At 39.6% G+C, this 23882-nt stretch overlaps 1 protein-coding gene across 1 annotated transcript in view; it reads left to right on the top strand.

Moving 5' to 3' along the window:
• LOC121002015 (myosin VIIA and Rab interacting protein) overlaps window positions 1-1955 on the top strand; it is a 642833-nt gene extending 640878 nt beyond the window's left edge. Inside the window, exons 16-17 of the mRNA XM_040433314.1 lie at window positions 845-963; window positions 1795-1955. Coding sequence (XP_040289248.1) covers window positions 845-963; window positions 1795-1827 — 152 coding nt within the window. The 3' untranslated portion in view covers window positions 1828-1955. The remainder of the gene's footprint in view (window positions 1-844; window positions 964-1794) is intronic.
• Window positions 1956-23882: the final 21927 nt, after the last annotated feature.

A 23882-nucleotide genomic window follows, 5' to 3' on the forward strand; every position in this document is an offset into this window, starting at 1 on the left:
ATATTTATTCCAATCCTCATTTTACTGCTTGAGGTAAAACTGTAAATGTCTATCCTTCTATAACATGCAAGACATACCAAACCACCTCTTGAAAAAAAAAAGTCTATTGATCATTATTGGGTCCTGTTACTCCTTTCCCACATGACTTAGAAACATAGAAACATAAAATGTGTCGGCAGATAAGAACCATTTGGCCATCTAGTCTGCCCAATATACTGAATACTATGAATAGCCCCTGGCCCTATCTTATATGAAGGATGGCCTTATGCCTATCCCATGCATGCTTAAACTCCTTCACTGTATTTGCAGCTACCACTTCTGCAGGAAGGCTATTCTATGCATCCGCTAATCTCTCAGTAAAGTAATACTTCCTGATATTACTTTTAAACCTCTAATTTAAAACTATGTCCTCTTGTAGCAGTTTTTCTTCTTTTAGATATTCTCTCCTCTTTTACCTTGTTGATTCCCTTTATGTATTTAAAAGTTTCTATCATATCCCCTCTGTCTCGTCTTTCTTCCAAGCTATACATATTAAGGTCCTTTAACCTTTCCTGGTAAGTTTTATCCTGCAATCCATGTACTAGTTTAGTAGCTCTTCTCTGAGAACGGAAGAGTTCTGTCAAGGAAGTTATGGTACGTTACCTGTATACAATAATCATTGGGCCATGCATGGTGAGCTTTGGTTACCACTTCATTCCCTAAAGTTGCCAAAAGTGATAAATCATACAAATATGAGGAGAATATGTGATGATGGTAAAAATCTAATAGTAGCTTCTAATTAGTGATCAGGATATTGCTGATATAAAAATTGATATCATAAAATGTTTTGAATTTCTATTAAAAGATGGAGAACCTGAACTTCCAGCAGTGACCATAATGAAGTCATGTAATAGAAACTTTGTGCTGCAAGGGTCTTTAACTCAAAGAACTAGAGAACGGAAGAGTTCTGTCAAGGAAGTTATGGTACGTTACCTGTATACAAAAATCATTGGGCCATGCATGGTGAGCTTTGGTTACCACAACACAGTATATATTGTGTATATTGCATTATATAAATACTATTATGTTTTACTATACCTTTCACAGAAATAGCTAGTCTCACATGTAGACTATCTCTTAGTATCTGTAGAATATTTTATTAAAGGGGTTGTCTCACTTCAGTAAGTTGCATTTATCACGTAAAGAAAGTTAATACAAGCCACTTACGATGTATTGTTATTATCCATATTGCTTCCTTTGCTGGCTGAATTCATTTTTCTATCACATTATACTATGCCTGTTTCCATGGTTACAGATCACCCTGCAGTCCATCAGTGGTGGTCGTGCTTGCACACGATAGGAAAAAGCACTAGCTTTTGCAGTCATTAAAATTAGATACAAAATTGATTCAAAACAGCTGTTAAAAATGGGCAGACAGTCAGAAAATTGATGCACAGTACACATGGATGCAAAATGGACATGTAGCCTTAGTTTAGAAAAGGAAAGTATAAGTTAGAGCAATCTCCATGAAGATGGCTTTAACTTAGAAAAGTTTGACCACTTGATGCAAGACAGAAATAGTCAACAAATATTGGGCATAGCCAACTAGTGACCCAAAATAATTTTGACTAGTCCATAGTTATTACTACATAAAATTCTGGTTATTTGTGTGAGGTACCTCTACAAAATAAAACGTCTCGATATGCGAGTTATGAATTTAATGTTAGAGTAATTTCTGGTACAAGTAGTTGACTTTTTTTAAAGTTTAGTAAAGCAACATGAAACTCACGAGTACATGTTTTTTTAATGTTTCAGGAACCCAGTAAAGGATCCACCGTAATGTATTAACATATTTATACTGCCAAAAAAAGTATAATGCCTAAAGCGTACACAAGAGTGCCTTTATTTGACAGCCATTTTGTTCTCCATGATAAATGGATCCTTCTGTGATGTTACAATGCCTACGTTTCAAGGCTTTGTCCAGGTACCTCACCAGGAATGGTCAACACTATGGTCTGCTATGTGGAACTCTGCCTTAAGTTCTTTGGAGACACCAGAAAAAAAGGTTCAGGAGTTTCAAGAAAGGCTCTCTTTTTTCTTATGCACTTTTTATTTCTGTCCACGTACAGTAATGTGCTATAAAATCTGTTTTTGTATCCTTATGTTTTGATGTGTTCATACAGTATGCCAAATGAAATGTAAGTGCAAATGTTTTTGTTGTAAAAGTGTTTGTCTAACAAGTCTTATATTGTTACCATGTTATTTTCTACTTTAGTCAATTTGATTACTTAAAAAAAAATTGTATTGTAAACTAATTTGGGTTTGATGGTCCCTAAACTAGTGGTGGTCCAACTACTGGCAATCATCTGTTTGAGGTATTAAAGGTCAGTTCTGTTTGCATACATGGGATGAATCTGTAGTAAACTATAATGCCTGGCACAGTAATAAAAAAAAGGATGGAACTTTTCCTGTTGATAAATGGATCGGATGCAGCCCCACCAAACAGCTGATTAGTGGCGGTCTCGAGCCTCAGATTCCCCCCATACCAAATATGGATGGCCTATCGTAAGGGTGTTCATTAATTTGAAAGTCCCGGGTAATTGCAACTATTACCACATCAATATATTTGATGCCTACACTAGTGCAGAGTCTGCAGACAAGAAAATAGAGAAGTTGTAAATAGCAACCTGTACCTGCTTTCATATTTAACCTCCACAGGAAAAATGTGGGATCTGATTTCTTATCAAATGTAAGACAAACTTTTGTTTTCATAAATGAGGCCCTGATTGGATTGACCCCTGATTATTATTACGTGATAAAATAAAGATATACAGGTGAAACTCGAAAAATTAGAATATCGTGCAAAGTTCATTTATTTCAGTAATTGAAATTAAAAGGTGAAACTAACATATGAGATAGACTCATTACATGCAAAGCGAGATATTTCAAGCTTTTATTTGTTATAATTTGGATAATTATGGCTTACAGCTTGTGAAACCCCAAAGTCACAATTTTGAAGTACCCTTTTCTCAGGGGGTATGGATTAATTAGCTGTCTAGAGTGTGACACTTTTAGCCTAGAATATTGAACCTTTTTCACGAAATTCTAATTTTAAGCTGCATTAATGCAATTCCTTTTAATTTGCACTACTGAAATAAATGGACTTTTGCACGATATTCTAATTTTTCGAGTTTCACCTGTAGCTGTATCAGACAAAATCTAGGAGACCCTAATGGTATACAAAACAAAAGTAAAGAAGATATAGGAGGCATCAATGACTCCATCCCTAACCCTTACAATACTGTCTGAACCAACATTTATATATACAGTATGTGTGTGTATATATATATATATGTGTATATATACACTCACCTAAAGAATTATTAGGAACACCTGTTCTATTTCTCATTAATGCAATTATCTAGTCAACCAATCACATGGCAGTTGCTTCAATGCATTTAGGGGTGTGGTCCTGGTCAAGACAATCTCCTGAACTCCAAACTGAATGTCAGAATGGGAAAGAAAGGTGATTTAAGCAATTTTGAGCGTGGCATGGTTGTTGGTGCCAGACGAGCCGGTCTGAGTATTTCACAATCTGCTCAGTTACTGGGATTTTCACGCACAACCATTTCTAGGGTTTACAAAGAATGGTGTGAAAAGGGAAAAACATCCAGTATGCGGCAGTCCTGTGGGCAAAAATGTCTTGTGGATGCTAGAGGTCAGAGGAGAATGGGCCGACTGATTCAAGCTGATAGAAGAGCAACGTTGACTGAAATAACCACTCGTTACAACCGAGGTATGCAGCAAAGCATTTGTGAAGCCACAACACGCACAATCTTGAGGCGGATGGGTTACAACAGCAGAAGACCCCACCGGGTACCACTCATCTCCACTACAAATAGGAAAAAGAGGCTACAATTTGCACGAGCTCACCAAAATTGGACTGTTGAAGACTGGAAAAATGTTGCCTGGTCTGATGCGTCTCGATTTCTGATGAGACATTCAAATGGTAGAGTCCAAATTTGGCGTAAAAAGAATGAGAACATGTATCCATCCTCTGATGGCTACTTCCAGCAGGATAATGCACCATGTCACAAAGCTCGAATCATTTCAAATTGGTTTCTTGAACATGACAATGAGTTCACTGTACTAAAATGGCCCCCACAGTCACCAGATCTCAACCCAATAGAGCATCTTTGGGATGTGGTGGAACGGGAGCTTCGTGCCCTGGATGTGCATCCCTCAAATCTCCATCAACTGCAAGATGCTATCCTATCAATATGGGCCAACATTTCTAAAGAATGCTATCAGCACCTTGTTGAATCAATGCCACGTAGAATTAAGGCAGTTCTGAAGGCAAAAGGGGGTCCAACACCGTATTAGTATGGTGTTCCTAATAATTCTTTAGGCGAGTGTATATATATATATATATATACCATATTTTTCGCCCCATAAGACGCACTTTTTCCCCCCAAAAAAGGGGGGGGGGAAATGCCCCTGCGTCTTATAAGGCGAATGCTGACATTTTTACATCGCAGGCTGCGATGTATGAGCGAGCGGGGAGGGACTGGGAGGAGGAGCTGGGGGCCGACAATTGCGGCGAGGCCGGTGCAGTCACTGTACTCCGGCCCCGCCGCTCCAGTGCTGCACTATACAAATATAAAATGTCTCATTCAATTAAAAGTGATTAAACATGCCCCCTCACTTTTAATATTACCGTACACCCTAACAGCTTCTGTAGAATGCAGGCAGGCCGGGCGGACGGCAGCTTAACTCCCTGATGTCACGTGCCTGCGCCTCCTACTTTATGAATGAAGCAGGCGGCGTAGGCACGTGACGTCAGTGAGTGACGCGCCGGCCTGCCTGCCTGCGTTGTACAGAAGCTGTTAGGGTGTACGGTAATACTAGGAGTGAGGGGGCATGTTTAATCACTTTTAATTGAATGAGACATTTTATATTTGTATACTGCAGCACTGGAGCGGTGGGGGGGGGGATTCTGTGGATGACAGTTTTAAGGGGGACATCTGTGGATGGCACTGTTATTGGGTGGGGGGTCTGTGAATGGCACTGTTATGGGCTGGGGGGTCTGTGGATGGCACTGTTATGGGGTGGGGGGTCTGTGGATGGCACATATATAACAGTGCCATCCACAGATCCCCCATAACAGTGCCATCCACAGATCCCCCATAACAGTGCCATCCACAGATCTCCCATAACAGTGCCATCCACAGATCTCCCATAACAGTGCCATTCACAGATCCCCCATAACAGTGCCATCCACAGATCCCCCCATAACAGTGCCATCCACAGATCCCCCCATAACAGTGCCATCCACAGATCCCCCCATAACAGTGCCATCCACAGATCCCCCCATAACAGTGCCATCCACAGATCCCCCATAACAGTGCCATCCACAGATCCCCCATAACGGTGCCATCCACAGATCTCCCTTAACAGTGCCATCCCCAGATCCCCCATAACAGTGCCATCCACAGATCCCCCATAAAAGTGCCATCCACAGATCCCCCATAACAGTGCCATCCACAGATCCCCCATAATAGTGTCAGCCACAGATCCCCCCTGTAACAGTATCCTTCACAGATCCCCCCCATAACAGTGCGTCATCCACAGATCCCCCCATAACAGTGCGTCATCCACAGATCCCCCATAACAGTGCCATTCCCAGATCCCCCATAACAGTGTCCTTCACAGATCCCCCCATAACAGTATCCTTCACAGATCCCCCATGATAGTGCCACCCACATATCCCCAGTAATAGTGCCATCCACAGACCACCATTAGTTCCAAACCCACCAAAAGCACACCTTTTGGTTAAAAAATTTTTTTTCTTATTTTCCTCCCCAAAAACCTAGGTGCGTCTTATGGGCCGATGTGTCTTATAGGGCGAAAAGTACGGTATATACTTTGTTGACCAAATTGTAGGAGAAAGGCTTATGCCATTGAAGATCCATTTAAGCTACAAGCCTGATACATTTGAACGTACACTTGAACGTACACTTAAACCCTGTACTGTTTGGGCTTGTTTAGGTGATTGATGGTCAAATATGCTGCACCTGAACTGTATTTTTTGCTTTATAAGATGCACCTGATCTTAAGATGCACCTAGGTTTAGAGGAGGAAAATAAGAAAAAATATATTTTTTTCATCACACCTCAGACAGACCCTTAATCTTCATCAGACCCCCAATCTTTATCAGACTTCAGATCAGACCCCCATATCAGACCTCAGATCAGATCCCCATATCAAACCCCCATCAGACCTCAGATCAGACCCCCATATCATACCTCAGATTAGACCCCCATATCAGACCTCAGATCAGACCCCTATACCTGAGATCAGTTTCACCATATGAGACCTCAGATTAGATCCCCATATCAAACCCCCATCAGACCTCAGATCAGACCCCCATATCAGACCTCAGATCAGACCCCCATATCATACCTCAGATCAGACCCCCATATCATACCTCAGATTAGACCCCCATATCATACCTCAGATTAGACCCCCATATCATACCTCAGATCAGACCTCAGATCACACCCCCATATGAGACCTCAGATCAGTACCCCCCCATATAAGAGCTCACATCAGATGCCTATTTGAGAGCTCAGATCAGACACCAATATGAGACCTCAAATGAGACCCCATCAGATCTGACCCCCATATCAGACCCCAATCAGAGATAAAATAAATAAATTAACTTACTTCTCCTGCTCTGCCACCACTCTGCAGGTCCAGTGGTCTCTCCTGCACTCTCTGGGATTCTCTGGGCCATGTGACCTGACTGCGTACAAAGTGAGGTTATAGTGTGCGCACTACATCGTGACCCTGTACACAGTCAGGAGACATGCAGCGTGCCGCACTGAGGAAGACCAGGGAGCGGTGAGTACATGTAGCGCTACAGCCCTCACTCCCCGTGCCTGCTCCATAGTAGTGAGTGCCTCTATAATAGAAGCTTTCATTAGTATTCGCTTTATAAAACACACTGACATTTTTTCACAACTTTTGGGGGGGAAAAAGTCCAACTTATAAATGGTAAAAAAAAAGGATTAGTCCATATTTTCATATTTTTTTATTGTGAGCAAAACAATCAAGATTATTTTTGTTTTTGTTTAACTGTTCATAAAATGTATGAGCATGATGTGGAAACAATGATATAAATAGAGTAGGTCACTATGCCCATTGTACATTCACCCTTTTTTGCCCGAAAATTCTTTGAAATCATTTTGCATACAATTTTGTTCTCATTGAACAGGATGTGGTTATTTAAGGACAGGAAATTCAATGATACCGATGTTTGTGATCATTTTTATGTGTGAGTGACCGGCATGGTTGATGATTTTAACAAATTTGAAGGAAATGAAATGCATATGCCCTTTGTTACATTGTCGCTGTAGAATGGCTCACATAAAAGCATGTAATGAAGCTACTGTAGTGTACTAATGTTACATTTTCCGAAAAAAAACACTATGTACTGTGTAAGCACTGCAAAAAATCATCCATGTCATAAAGAAAATTTATTTGTGCCAAATGCGTGTAAAAACAGTTTACTGTTCAAACACAGGTATTAATATCACCCGAAGAATTATTTTGCCATTAAGTGATTGTTTTTAGTTTGAATATTTATATCAAGATTAATTTTTTTACAAATGAAAGTATTTTAAAGGTTATATAGAGTAAGACTATATGGTAAAATCTATTCAATTTAAAAAATCTAAGTTAATGTGCTCTCATGTCACCTGTGGAATCTGTTTAGGATGAGATCAGAAACGTGAACATTACATAAAAAGCTGGTTTTAAGAAACTGATGTAATTAAATGCATGTCAGTTAAATTATTATTGAAAAAGAATAAAAAAGCCTTGATTACAAATGCAAACTTAAAGAGATAAAAATGTACATCATTAAATATGTGTCTATATGTTTGTTGATTAACAACTTTGAAAATGAAAAGTTGTCATAGGTATCCAGTAAAGAAAACATGCTTAAAGAGGTTGTCTCATGAACACAACAGCCCATTAAAGAGACACTATAATTTTTTTTATTAACAGCCTATTGGGAATATTCTATGTAATTTTTTTATTTTTTCAAAAAACAGGTGGATGGTTTTCTGGGTATACATTTTTTTTTAAGTCACTCCATATATTTCATAAAATATAATTTTGAAACTCTGGTGCTACAACCAACTCAATTGATAGTTTTGCAGTAACACAGCAGCAATGATTCTGCTTCTCACTAAATACTTTTACAATAACAGACTGTAATGGTGCAGAACCCTAAGCAACCAGACAGAGGTTAAAACAATAGTGGATTTATTAAATAAACGGCAGTACAGTCCAAACCAGTAAGCATATACAGGTAACCAACCCAAATAATAACCTGTGCAGGGAAACACCAAGCCAGTGACCAGGCCAAAGTTCATATGCTCACTATTAGTCTGTGTAACGTGGTACCTAGGGATGAGACATCAGAATTTACAGGGTCCGATCCAAGGTCATACACGAGACAAACTGTTCAGCAAAGATGAGGTATCCAGAGGCAGTCTCTAGAGATAAATCGGGGAAGGCAGAGGTCATGCACAGGTAAGTCTAGGAGAATATGAACTGCAGCATACACCCGGGTTGCCAAAACAAAAGTGGGCACTGACCAGCCAGGGAGATCACCTTTTAAGTACCTGCTAGCCAATCACAAAGCGCCATGTGTCTATTCCTCATAGGTCATATAATGATCCTAATCCCTGACACTTGTGTGGCCTAGGCTGGTCCTTAGTCACTTAACCCATGCCTGCCCTCTAATCTACTAGAATTTACGTACACGTATTTTCCCTGTCAGCGGACGGCATATTGAATGATGCGTATCCTTTTGCGAACCTCCTCTCGAGCATGCACGCGGACGCTCGAGTGGCCCAGCATGAATACACTATCGCGTCAGCACTTAACCCGCAGGCGTGCCACCACCAGTCCGGTCAACCTGCCTCCGAGACCCCGGAGGTCTTCCCCTCCGGCGACCATGCGGACGCACTACCGCGTCTGCCCGCAAAGGAGTTGGAACCGAAGATTCCCCAGGCACATGCGTGACCTGTCCCGCTACTCCAACGGGGTCCCCTGCAGGCCGAGCCCCACGAGGACCCCTGGAGGCCCCAGTGGATAGCGGAACAGGAGAGTGTCTTACACAGACTAAAAGTTACTGCGCTAGCTATCTAGATACGCCCTACACTGTAAGCCTACTCTGTATATTCAGTAGTACTATCCTACAGTGTCCCATATATATGCACCCCTGAATCTTCTACTCCCAACGGTCACTCCTATTTCTTCTAATATCGTAGTATGACTGTAGGTTTACAATATCTAGTATGTATCAGTCTGTTAGGTAGATCCAGCTGGTACAGCCTTGAAGTGAAAAGAGCCTAGTACAAGAGTTTGCCTCAGCCAACGGCACTACTCATGTGAATGTTCATGGTGAAACCAAGCACTTTGTGACATCCCTACTGAGACTACGATTCCCTGGTAGCAATACATTCATGACTTCTAGTAGAAATAATAAAGGAATGGCACAACATAGAGCCATAAGAATAGATGCTCCAGAATTGTTATTACATGGGGAAAGTATGTAGCTATTAAAACAGGGATGTAAGGAGTGGTGAAAGGTCCTCTTTCATGACTACATATATTTTCTTTGAAAATTGTGTACAATTTTGTAGAATGTGTTAAGATAGCCTGTTAAAGGGATTTTCCCACAAAGAAAATAACTATGCAATTAATAGGGCATTTCAAATCAAGTATTACATGCAATAAAAATATTGCTGTTTCTTTTGTGGCAAAATTATCCTGCATTCAGAGGTGGACTAACATGCTCAGTAACTTCCCTCCTCCCGGTTTTGGTGTAGTGATCTCATAGATAAGTAGGTGAAGTGGACTAAACGTTTCATTCATCCCGACTTCTAAATACATAGAAATATACAGCTATATATATGGTCACATTACTATGGCCACCAGTTAATATCCAGAATAACAGCCGTGTGCAGCATGAACAGCAGCTAGACAGGCTGGGAGTGACTCAGTAAGGTCCCGGTTGGGTGTCACAAATATCTGGAGCCATTCTGACTGCAGTGTATCCCACAGCTGCTGGAGGGCACGTGGGGGTGAATCTATAGAGCGAAAAAGACAATCTGGTGGTCCCACAGATGCTCAATTGGGTTCAACTCTGGGAAATTAGGGGGCCAGGGTAGTACTTGGAAGTCTGGGTGTATATTATGGGTGTATATTATCTGCAAGGATGGATTCATAGACAGATCAATTGAGAGTGACTTCCATATTGGTGAGTGGGCTGAAAAAATGCCACAAAAACATTCCCCAGACCATAATGCTGCCACCATCAGCTTGTGTTGTTCCTGCAATGTTTGCATGGTGTTTATTCTCTGATGTTTTTTCCCTCACATGCCAAGGTCCATCCGTTCAATGAAGCAAAAAACGTGACTCTCAGAGAAGGCAATCCTTTGCCAATCAGTGGAGGTCCAATTTCAAAACTGTGGCGAAAATTGAAGCCTTTTCTGCCTATGCAGTTTCATTAGCTGAGGTACAATGACCAGCCATCTGCTTCAGAGTCCCATACACAGTAGGGTTTGATGAACTGTTGCATTAGACACTCATCTGGTAGTCCCATGGTTCATTTTGTCGGTGAGCTGCTCCTCTGTAGTGTGTTGCTCTTTCGTAGCCGACATTCACCTCTCGCATCAATGGCACGTGGTGCTCTGCAGTTTCCACATTGCCTATTCACAATGGTGCGATTTGTCCATTACAATATACTTTCATCACAGCAGCATGTGAACAGTTCACAAACTGGGCAGTTTCAGAAATATTGCCAACCTTGGCCCACCCTTTTACCCATGACCGCAATAAGGGATATGTCTATTGCACACCTCATATACCCACCAAGCCAGCTCACAACACGTGACTTCCTTTATCAGCTATTCCCTGCCAATGTCAAAAGTAGGAAGTGATCATAGTAATGTGACTTGACCATGTATCTCTAGACAGTGGAAAATGAAATTGGGGGGCATTACAGGGACTATTTAATATGCAGAGGAGGAGGGTGTTAACAACAGCTGATTGCAGTGCTGTGGTGGGAGATATAGGTGCTTGACTGTCTCATTGACAAGTTGCTGTTATCCATGCAAAGGAAAGGGTCCCCTAGATAATGTAAGTAAAAAGAAAAAAAATGGTAAAAAGATTTTATTTTTAAACTGATATAGTTAAAATAAGTGTGCAATGGGCCACGTTCACATCAGCATTCGCAGTTTACGTTGTTCTGCTTCATTATAGTTGCAGAATGAAAATAACGGAAGTTCCAGATTCTGCACATACAGTAACAGATACAAACAAAGCCAAACAGACCCCATTGACTATTATGGGACCAGTTCAGTTTCTGTTCGGGTGCCCGTTTTTTTGCTCTCTTTTTTTTGTGGAGTCTGTGATGGAGGCCCTGAACAGAGCCTTCAATGCAGATGTGAACAAGCCGTTACGCCAACTATTTTCATTTTCTATTAAATTTGTGGGATAGCCCTATAACCTTTTTGTATTTAGTTAATTAAATAGTTCATTTTCTTTTCAATTGTCCAACTGTCTCATCAACTTAGATCAGCATTACATCCAGTAGTTTTTTTTTTTATGAAGAGCAAGAGATGATTTGTAGTACCGCCATGTTTGTGCAGAGAAGTGGTTTATCCCCAAATGGTTTTTACCATCCAACATAATCTGAGATATAGAATTGATATTGCTGCAGTTCTGTTTGGTTTACTAAAGTAATGACATCAGAAATAAAAGATAATATGAGATGACATCAGCACATTTTAACATCACTTCTGCATTATAAAGGAACTGACACATAAGCAAATGGTTCATATAAAGTGTGAATGTAATTTAGGATTTAGGAAAGCAACATAATCATGCTTACAAACAAGAATAAGCTTTTGAGTGGAATGATAATTTTTGAGATATTGTTGCAAATTATTGGCATATTAGCACAAAAAACAATTTTATAGCATTTGGTGGCTTTCATTTATCCTTCAAATCACAATTTTGTGTTGTATGCTTTAAGAAAATATATGAAAATGAGTATTGTAGAGAACACTTTCTTTTCATATTATATTATATTCTGTTGCTTTTTAGCAATTTAGCACTGGAGTAGCTATCATGCCTACTAATAATGGAATCGCGTTCAGAGCACTTGCATATAGGATGAATATTTAAAGGGGTTGTCCAGCTGAGGAAAACCTTTCTAAAAAAGACTTAGAATGTTATAAAATAAATAATACTCACTGTACCGATTCCCTGACACTCCCTTTTCAATGATTCCCAGTCCCCTACCAATCCCTGGTCCCTGTCAACATGCTAGAAATAGTAACGGTAGTAGTTTGGAGGGGTTCTGTAGTCGTTTATTTTTTATAACGTTGTTAAATGATGTATAATAAAAAAATAAGACATTTTAGCCTTACCCTTACTGATCCCCTCCCACTTAACACTTCACGATTTCTCCCGAATGGCTGCATCCTGGTCCGTCTTAACATGACAGAAATAACTGTTTGGCCAATCAGTAGCTGAGGCAAGTCGTTGGTGTGGCCATTGAGTGGTGGAGCTGTCATGTCCAGAGAGACCAAGAAGGAGAGACCGATGTGGAACAAGAATGTTACATAATGGGAGTAAAGGGGGATTAGTAATGTACCATTTTAATGTACTAAAATGCTGGTATTCATACTAGACACTTGAGGGACTCCATTATAGTAAATAGTATCTGGCATACGCCAAATCCAGTGGTTCCTATATAGTAACAGAATACCGGACACCTAGTGCAGATGTGCACTTAACCTAAGGGCTATTTCAGAAAAAAATGTGCAGTTCAGAAACCATGCTCCGTATGAGCGTGATCCTTCGTTCTGGACCCTGTTGATCTGCAGGAGTGCACAGCATTGTACTGATTTATAATGCTATGTGCCTCTGCATGACCTTACTGTTACAGGATCATACTGACATAAAGCGGTCACTACAGCATTATAAATCAGCATAATGCTGTGCACTCCTGCAAGATGAGCAGTGTCCACAACGGAGGGTCATGCTCACACATGGAGTGTGATTTTCAGACTGCACATGCTCGTGAAAGAGCCCTAAGAAAGAAAGTATAACAGGTAGATTTTACTTGCCTCTGTTGTGAATCCACCTGGTGTTAGTTTCAAAACTGCACCAGAAAACGCGAACAAGACCTGATCAAAATGTGAATGGGTACGAGAAGCTGCATAGAACGAAGATGTTCTCATTAAATGGGAAACTGTAGGCCAGAGGAAAAGGACAACTTGATATCGCCAGATGTTCTAAAAATCTGGATCTGATGGCACAGTATCTTTTGCCTCACCCATTTCCTGCCACCTCCTGAGCTCCAGAAAAATTGACTCCCTAACCTCCTTCACCAGATGCAAGAGAATATAATTCGACAATTCCTCATACATTGTACAACAAGAAATATATTTACAAATGTCCTCTCTGTCCAATGGACATGGTGGAAGATGACCAACTCCTTCAAATATCAACCTACTGGAGATTAGAAAATATGACCGATCCCATCAGAAAATGTTGTATACACGCATCCACAAGACACCAAGAAATGTTATCTAGCAAGCAGTTCACATTAGATATCAACTACAAACTAGTTCCCAAGAATTTATACTGACTACCTTTCTCCATACCCAAGAAAATAAGGAATCACTTCCTCACCTAATGGGAACCAGAAAACATAACTGTCACGTTTGGGTGTGGGAGAGAAACATCACACAGAACATAGGAGGGAAAGGGGTGAGGGAATAAGACCTGGAAACTAGGGAAAAGAGATGGACACCTCCTAGTAAAACCCTAATCAAAGTCCTGACTAACACCAGTATGAACAGACCCCAGAGGTAGGTGAGTTCATACACAGGAATACCTAATGCCCTAACTCACCCTATAGGACCCTGGTACTAATGTCAGGACTGAGACAACCTGTTCCTCCAAAAGGAAGGACGAATAGGAGTCTCCCTCAGGCCTTAATACAAATGACAGGGAAATGCAACACACAAAATTACCCCAACAAAATACAAAAGGGAAAGAAAGCACTTAATTTCAAGTGGTTATGCCAGCACCAGGAACTCAGCCGAGATCCACATACCAGCTATCCACAACTCAAACTGAAGCTATAAACCACATAGCATAGTGGGAGAAACTACAATAAATAGAGAAGCTTAAATGACCATAATAGCCACACCTGGGGAAAGAAGGTGGGGCAAGCACCAGAAACAACACAGACGTCATTTGATCCAAACGGAAAATATGTCAGATCAAACTATGTGTTGCCAGTCTCACTGATCTCCTGCCAACTGTCGCGGGAACGTCCGTGACAATAACCTAGACCCGATCCTTCAATCCCCTTACCCCACCCCAGCATACTTACTAAATCAACAATAATTTCAGGTTGTTCTCCTTGGATTAATTGGCTTATCGGATATATTACAGGCCACTAAGCACTAGATGTTAAATGCGCCACTGACAATGAAGCAATGGCCTCCATTTACCAAACAATGAATGTACAATTGACCAGAACAAAGCAAGTGTGCAATAGGGAGAGTTACCTTGCCATATGTCATTATGTCAAATCAATCCTGTATATAAATCCTGAATGGCATGACAGCCATAACTGTTCTGTACTTCTTGTAGGAGGTGGGAGGGTTCAGAAGAGTATTTGCATTATTCAAGCTACTCCTCGGCATCTAAATAAATGATTTACTTTTATTGCACTTTGTACTGGTATTGGTTTTGTCACAAAATTGTAATGGTTTGTACTTAAATAATGCTCTCAGTTCAAATCATTACAGTTGAGGTTAGGCAGAGACACACAGCATACAAATCAATATAATGCTGTGAGGTCCAGTCAAAGGTGTAGAGTTCACTATAGGAATTCATGCTCCCACATGGAGCATGCTTCATGCAATGGCTCATCTGAAACTGGCCATTGAGGTCATGGTGGTCAGTATTTAAACTTGTTGCTTGTTTGCATATATGCAACTGTATCTTTGGCTGCCATGTATTTTGTGGCAAAAATATTAACAATGGGAAAAGCTAAGAGCAAAACAAAAGGTAACCATGATTTAAATGGGGAAGGCGATATTTAATGGGGAAGGCGTTGTTTTTTTTTAATTTAGCAGTTTAACAAAATGTCACCAGGTTTCTGCCTTTAGTGGATTATTTAAATTTAGTCCATCTTGTTTCTTCCAGTGGCTCAGAACAAGTTCAAAAAGGCTACTGAATTGAGGTTGAAGAAAACTTCTGCTTCTCAGTTGCCTTTTTCCAAATCGTCCAATTGGTCGGACACCACGGCCCACATACCAGTAGGGATCTATCTCAGGACCTACAACAAAAAGAGAAAGAGCTCATAAACATAAAATATATATGACATCACACATATATGACAAGAGATGTTTAAACCTAGTTGGAACTTTTGTGTACACCTGATATCTTTGCACAATCCCTTTTTTGTTAGAAGAAATCCCCAATAATAAGCATCCTCACTCCCCAACTCTCCTTATCCTCTGTTAACTCAGAATTTGCTAACAGACATTTACAATTATTTTTCCAAGCCTAAACAACGCAATTCAAGGATATTGGGTGCCATATGCCTGAGAGATATTGTTTTTGTATGTTTAGCTACACCTACACACAAGAATTCGTTACACATGCTCTGCACCCATATTATAAAGTGCCTTTGCCTGAAATAAGAAGGTTGCAGACTGTAGTTTTTAACTGCATTTTTTTTGCCTGTACATTTTTTTTGCACAAATGGATCTTTACAGCGCCTCCACCACTTTCCAAAATGGAGGTGTGACAGGGTCTGGGCAGGATCATCGAGCCCAGCAGAGTTATCTTCATTTACAACAGTTTTCTGGCGTAAATGATGACTGAAATTTAAGTCAGCTTTGGACTGCTGGAGGACTTGTCTAATTAAAGGGTTTCTGTCACCAGATTTAACCCTATTAAGCTAGCTGACATTAGCAATGTGCTAATGTCCGCTAAACCTAACTAGCCTATTTTCCTACTTTTATCTATGCCCCCGTTACACCAGAAATCTAACTTTTATAATATGCTAATTAGTCTCTAGGAGCGGGGGGGGGGGGTTGTTCCTGCTCCTAGAGGCTCCGTTCTCCCACCTTTGTCGCCTCTCTCCAAGTCCTGATTGACAGGGCCAGGCAGCGCTCGCATCTGTCTGCCAGCCCTGTGCTCTGGTGAAATCTCACGTCGTTCAGCATTTGGCGCAGGCGCGGTGAGGGAAAGTAGCTCGCAGGCTGCCAGCTTCCTCACCACGCCTGCGCCGAATACTGAACAGCGCAAGATTTCACCAGAGCACAGGGCTGGCAGACAGATGCGAGCGCTGCCTGGCCCTGTCAATCAGGACTTGGAGAGAGGCGTCAAAGGTGGGAGAATGAAGCCTCTAGGAGCAGGAACAATGCCCGCCCCCCCCCCCCACCCCCGCTCCTAGAAGCTAATTAACATATTATAAAAGTTAGATTTCTGGCGTAACGGGGGCATAGATAAAAGTAGTAATAGGCTAGTTAGGTTTAGCTGACATTAGCACATCGCTAATGTCAGCTAGCTTAATAGGCTTAATCCTGGTGACAGAAACCCTTTAATGATGAGATGTGCACTTCATGATAAATTGAGCACATTGATTTCAGTGGTGCCTATCTGGTCATGAAAATGACTGCCCTTTTTCACTCTCATGTGAACGTACGCTTAAACATAGCAGAGAATAGTATAATGTGGGCTGTTTAATGTAATAAATAAAGAAATAAAATGCCATCTGGGTCACGCTTATGAATAATCCAATCTCATATACATAGATTCAAACTCTAAACATTGTAAAACAAACTATTCTCAAGTAAGTTATTAAGGAAATACATTAATTGGTATGAAGTGTGTTCTGTTCTAGAGAAAACAGGCAAGAAAAAAGCGATAAAGTAGGTGGTCAAAGTAAAGTAAATCAGGCTATATTCTGCAATAAAGTGCCTGCTTACGTATGGGTATACTTTTATTTCAGTTTTTTTTTAACACGTTTTGGTTTTTAAAGAGGTTATCTGGCTGATTTGCTGAGTGGTAATTTCCTGCATGTAGAGAGGGGCCAGGAAGTAGACATGAGTTAGGGTATCAGGAAGCACTGGATTGGGAGCAGTGAGGGAGCGGTAAGATGAATATCACTTATTTTATTATTTTACATGGTTCGGAGCCCTTTTAAAAAAATGATCGTTGGCCAGTGAACCCTTTTAACTTATATTAGTTATCCATTTACATTAGTTTTTTTACATCTAAAGGAAAAAGTATAATAAAAATTATAATAATAATAATAATATTAATAATTCATCATCCAACTAGCTGTTTAATAAATAAAAAAATATAGCAGATATCTTTTAGGTTGAAGAGACCCTCTGGTGAAAAACTTGAAAATGCAGATTTTTAAGGGAAGGTACCCCCAAAGATACAATTATATGGTCCTGTTCCTAAGATCCATTGGGCAGCTCCTACAGTGTGAAGACTTGCCTCCATTAAGACTCCATGGGGACTACCTAATAATACCTTTGCAAGTGTAGTAGGCAGCTTCCCACAGCAACATTTTTAGATTTTCTTGAGGGATCTCTTTAAAGTGGTTGTGCATCTTTGGGGAGGTGGGGGAGACTTGCAAAGGGAACCATACTTACCTGCTTCCCAGTGCTGGCTCCCCACTCCTTCTCCCCCTGACCTTGGTTGCTCCTCTACATTCCCAGGATGTAAACTTCCGTTTTGATGCCACTGCGGAAAATTACTAGCCGCAGCAGTGACCTGCTCCCTTTGCATCACATGACCATTTGTCATGACACACATGTTCACATCCAGGGAGTGCATCGGAGCAGCAAAGGCCAGGGAGAGATTGAGTAGGTAGCCAGTGCCTCGTAGCTGATAAGTATGCTTTGCAGGTCTGCCCAAGAGGGGGGAGTTTGCCAACCCCCCTACCCCAAAGGTACGCAATCCCTTTAAGACTGCAGATGAAAAAGTCAGCATCGCGTTGAAGCAATTTATGTAAATCACTATTAAATAGACTTGTAAGCTATCACTTGGGTGAATAAAATACTTTTTTTTTTTAACTCATTGCAGCATTCTGCCTTTTTACTGCTTTATCCATAGAGTTTTGGTCAAGTCTCTTTGGACTCGCACCTTGCTTTTTGCTTCTTTATTGTGCTGCTATTTTTGCATGGTTCTTAAACGTGCCATTTTTATTGGTCAATAGTTTCATGTATTTTTTAAATGCCACTTTTTCGGCGGCTCTTTGTGTTCAGGTATTACATGTTGGCCAAAAGGAAATTATATAAATTCTTTTTTTACCGTGCCATTTTTTTTTTAATTGCAGTATGCTCTGGTTGTTTTTTTTGTTTTTTCAGTGTTTCCCCCCAAACACCTTTATTAATGAAAATGTCTGAACAAAATGCTGAAGTAACATGTGTGACTAACCACCCCCCAAAAAAAAAAAATGCTTTTAAAAAATACATGAATTTCATGTCATTTTTTAAATAAAAAACCACGAGGAAAAGGAAGCACCCTAAAGTATATTAGGCAAAGAGTTCATACCTGGATTTAAAATACAGTGTAAAAAGAAATGAATAACATATTCTGATGGTGCGGCCTTGCATTAAAAGCAAACCAATCGTTTTAGTGCTACAGATATAATGATTATGACTGGAATAACAACAGAAAAATATTTTAGATCACGTTACTAATGATCACTATGAGGCCATGGCCAGATTTCGAGTAAGAACAGACAGTCAAGCTTCAGCACGTGACTGAAAACGTGCCCACAGGTGGTGGCCAATGACTACACAATTTTGAAGGTAAGAAATACCTCAGTTTCACCAGAGTAAATTGGCCACCACATCTGGGTGTGCTTTTGGCCATTACTTGTACAATGAGGACTTTTGAAAAATAAAAAACTGTAAAACTTGCTCTTCTGGACCTTTGGCTGATTGTAAAGGCATGTTAGCTTTTGTGTAGTATTTGTGGATCATGTTTTCTCCATATGATATTTACCTTTCCTCTTTGGGACATAATCTGTTTTTGGCAAAAAATACACATAGAAAATATGGATTGCAATTGACTGTGGTCCTATACATACATACCTATACCGGTTAACTTTACATTCCCAAAATATTTAGCTGATCTATATTTATCTATGGCATTTTCCACTCAGGCATATTCATCAGATACAGCTGGCAATCATTAAATAATTGGTAGAAAAAAACGTGTTGGTATTGGTCTTGGGATGATACCAGATGCAGGATACTTACTTCTATTATCAATCTGATGGTTGATGGTTCTGCTCTGGGCAGATACAACGATGAAGGATATTAGTAACAGCAGGATATAGACTGTGCCCATCCTGTACTTGAATGAAAAATGTGCACGGGGACACAGGCCAGCATTCAACATGATTTAAAAAACGTAGTAAACCTATGGATAGAGAATAAAATATCACATTATCATGCTATTAACACAAAAGCAACAATGTTATTATATGCCACCAATTGGATTGTTTGGCATTGCATTCAATATCTTATCAGGACAAGACTAAAATACTATATCCTGAGGCTAAACTTAGTTCATAGTCTAAGAAATATAATACTTAATACAGTGAAACCTCTCCAAAATAACCTCTACTTTCAGAAGACCACCCATCTTAAAGACCATTTTTAAAGTACCTTGGGGTTTTTGTCTTAAAGAGGTTTCATGTGTAAATGTGTCATCTAGAGTTATTGTATCCCCTTCAAAATCCAACTGGCAGACTCTTCCCCCTGACACAGGGAATGTGTCATCAGAAAATGACCTGCTGTTTAAATCGCTTTTTTATGTTTAACATATTTTTTAAAAGATTTTTTTATGTTATTTTTTATTTTCTATGTCACTTTTTATATCTAATCTAAAACAAAAAATCGTTCAGTTTTTGCACTGCCCACTATGTCTAATAATTGGCACCACTTCTTGGTTTGTACAGATCACTTTAATGATGTTAACTCATTCTATATCCTCCCTGTGTACAGATAGGACAGGATCTACCATTCACAATAAGTGATTGTCAGCGCTTATCTATTCTTCCCTTGTACAATGACTTCTGCTCAGGGCGCAGAGCATTACTCGAAAAATGCCCCGTAGAAGTCAATAGCCCCATTCACACTTACAGTGGAAACCTGACATTTTCTAGAGTTTACCCTGAGGGGCTGTATGTGTGAATGCAAACATCCGCAATATCTGTCCCGGACTTTACCCAGACTTTTTCTCCCCAGAGCCCTAGTACTAACTCCGGGTTATGTCCAAGTGAGCGCATGTGTGAAGACAGCAGTAAATGTTCCAGAAAATCACAGTGGCCATGCCTAAAGTTCCCGCCCCTTGTCTAGGGACCTGGAACATTTCCTCTGTAGTGAGAATGCACCCGACATGGAACATATCTGGGGTGATAGCTACATGTGTGAAAGGCCAACTCTGGTAAATCTCCAGACCTGATATTCCAGAGTTTAGGTGTGAAAACAGCAAATGATGTCGCCTCCTGACCATTGTGTCTATGGACCATGGGGCTGCCATAAAGCAGTTTTCTTAATGCTTTGTAAATGTTGTTAAGAACAGCTCAGGCAAGATGGCCACCCCCATAATCATGTTCAGGAAATAGAATAAAATAAATCTACAGTCAGAAAAAAAAAACAGATTAGAAAAAAAGGATTTGTGCTACTATCTGGTTTTATCTGGCAGATAAAAATTTTGGTGACACATTTCCTTTAAAAATTTCACAGCCTTGAAATGTCTGAATAATACACAGTGTGTTATTAGGGAAATGATATAAAGTCCAATCCACTTACATTTCTAAGCTGAAAAAATATTGAAAATGAATATTAACAGTAAAAAATATTTCACTGTAATTTGTTAATATATTTTTGTATTATTTATTACAGTCTATGAAAAGTAGTCCCAAACCCGTTAAGTATATTAACTCTTTAAAATAAATGTAAAATAATAAATGGTGTATACAGCTGCAATGGACTCAATTATTTCTATAGTAAAATCCAAAACATTCTAATAATTTATGCATAGTTTTACTGTAATGATGCACTTTCTGCATTTATTGTCAATGGAATTGACACTGAGGCTTATAATGGACCGTGGTAGTTGCAATTTGTAGCTGTTGAAACCACTTTCTGTCACTAATTAGAATGACTTTCAATACTTGAGATCTTCAATAACAGTAAATGAAGGCGTTTAGCCTTCCCATGTGTACCTAAAGAGAAGCAACTACATTACTTGATAACCACATGTGTACAAAATAGCACTGGCAGTGAGTTAAAAGAGCCATATTCACTGAGATGTATTGTGTGAAGCGAGATTTAGTCCTAAGTGCATTGTTGTGTGTGTGTTGCATTGATTTGAGTTATATGTGTATTTTTTACACGGAGAAGCTCTTAGATAATGAATGATGCATATAAAAACAACACTTGTGCATGCAATCATTTCCTTTTGGACCCCATTTAGTAAAAATATAAACAATTTTATTTAAAGCTAAAATAATACTAATCGCAGTGCTAAAAATAATGACATTTAAATCTGTAATAATGTACTTGAAATTAAAGGATCAAAAGGATTAGAGAATTAGAAATGAACTCAAAAAGATAATGGATAGATAGGAAGATAGATCAGAAAGGTAGATGATCAGATAGATGATAGACAGATGAAAGATAGATAGATAGATAGATAGATAGATAGATAGATAGATAGATAGATAGATAGATAGATAAATAGATAGATATTTGTATGTGGTGATGTAAAACAAGGTTAAACCCTGCAAATAGAGTACTTTGCTATAAAAAATAATCAAGATGACACAAATGTTGATAAACTATATACAGTTTCAAAATACTCACCTCCTTTCTCTTTTCTGTTCAAGTTGAAGCTGAAACTAAGTGTAACGCCACCTTCTTCAGGTAGGTTTTTCTTTATATAGCCTGTCAGTCTGATGACAGATTGAATGGGACGTCAGCTATACTTTTAGAAGGCAGAGAGACTGGAGAAGAATAAAGGGGAAAAAGAAGTTCCTTCAGCTCAATTAAAAACGAACACTTATCAATGACGGAGTGTAGCATCTGCCTCCCCAGCACGTCCCTGTACACTTTGTCAGAGTGAATCGACAGCTGTACAGCATCACTAAGCGAGTTGGTAAATGACTTTCTGATCACTAGACCCTCTTATAAGGCACCAGTAGGAGTCTTTGGGGGTGGATCCTGCGTCAGTACCAACATTTCTCCCACCAAGTAACATTGATTAGCTATTTCTTCAGTTCAATGCTTATTAACAAATAAGTGTGTGTGTGTGTGATTTTTCAATTGTGCTACAATATGTTAAAAATCAATTTGAACATTCTACTTTAATAATAACCAATAATAATTGAGTATTTCTAGGCATACATTTTATTTTTTTATCTTCACTTTTTGTTTAAATGTCAAAAGATCACATTTAGGTTGGGAAGCTGCACATTCATCCTTATGGTAAAAATTATCATTTGAACCCATTTATTAGACAGATGTTAGAAAATGTAAATTTTGGATTAGAGGGAATAAGTTCAATTTAATAAATTACTGTGATTTTTGAGTTGAAGACTCTGAGGGTGGACATTCCTAATTTTTTAAACCAAGCAAATAGAGTAATACTGTATCCTATGCCTAAGACATATTGGTTCGTGCAATAAATTACTGTATGGTACAGTCATTGGATCTATTTAAAATAAATGTGTCAAATTAGTGCATATTTCACATCATGTTTGGCAGATCTGTTCTCTTGCATGTTTTTATAGATCAAAAAGAGGATTGAATTGCAGCACAAGAGGGGCATAACTTGAAACAGCTGGCAAACTTTTGTATGCTTCCTTTATTCTTCCAACCCACCCTACAATCTACATAAGAAATTGATGGCAAGGACACACTTTCATGCTGAAAGTGTAACAAACAGCTATGCTAGACCAGACCCCTAATCTCATACAAATCACTAAATTCATAATTCAGACCTCAAACTTGATCCCAAAATTAATTCAGACCCCAGACAAAACCTCTAAATTATAAAACCCTAGAACCCCAAATGATCACACTTGCATCAGGACATTTTGTGCTGGGCCAGAAGGGGCCCAGCTAGTGTTTTAAAGATTTGAGGCACAAGCCCTATGTCAGATGTTTTGCTCCCCCCATTATAAAACATAACATTATAACATATGACAGGCATAGATGTAGCACCTAAGAAGTACACCGTCCCTTGTACATTGCCAGTAATAACACTACATAAGGTCCAAATAATACTGTACAAAGATCAATATAACCACCATACATATACATATAATGATAGATACCAATTCTACATAGGTGCTCTGCACCGTACAGTTACATCCTGGTGATGTCTTCTCTGATTGTAACCTTTCACTTTCTGTTTTCTTCTCCATCTGACTGAGACTGCCCAGACATTTTTGGCTCCTGTCTTTTCTAGTAACCCACCATACCTCAAATTCCAATACATAGTGCCCTAGAGATGGTAATAGTTTCCGCTACACGGTCAGTGTCGGACTGGGGTGCCTAGGGCCCACTGGTAAAATATATTCTGCAGGGCCCACTGTACAGCTACATACAAATATTACCTGACCCCCATTCGCAAAACTCTAAAACTGCGGCAAAAACAGTTTCTTACAGTAGTAGCCTGTGACCCAAACAGTTCTGTCCTGGAGACCCTGTCAGTATCCCTTTGATTGGCTCTTGCCTTGAACCAGGGCT

Source organism: Bufo bufo, chromosome 5 (genome assembly GCF_905171765.1).
Source record: "Bufo bufo chromosome 5, aBufBuf1.1, whole genome shotgun sequence".
Lineage (NCBI taxonomy): Eukaryota > Metazoa > Chordata > Amphibia > Anura > Bufonidae > Bufo > Bufo bufo.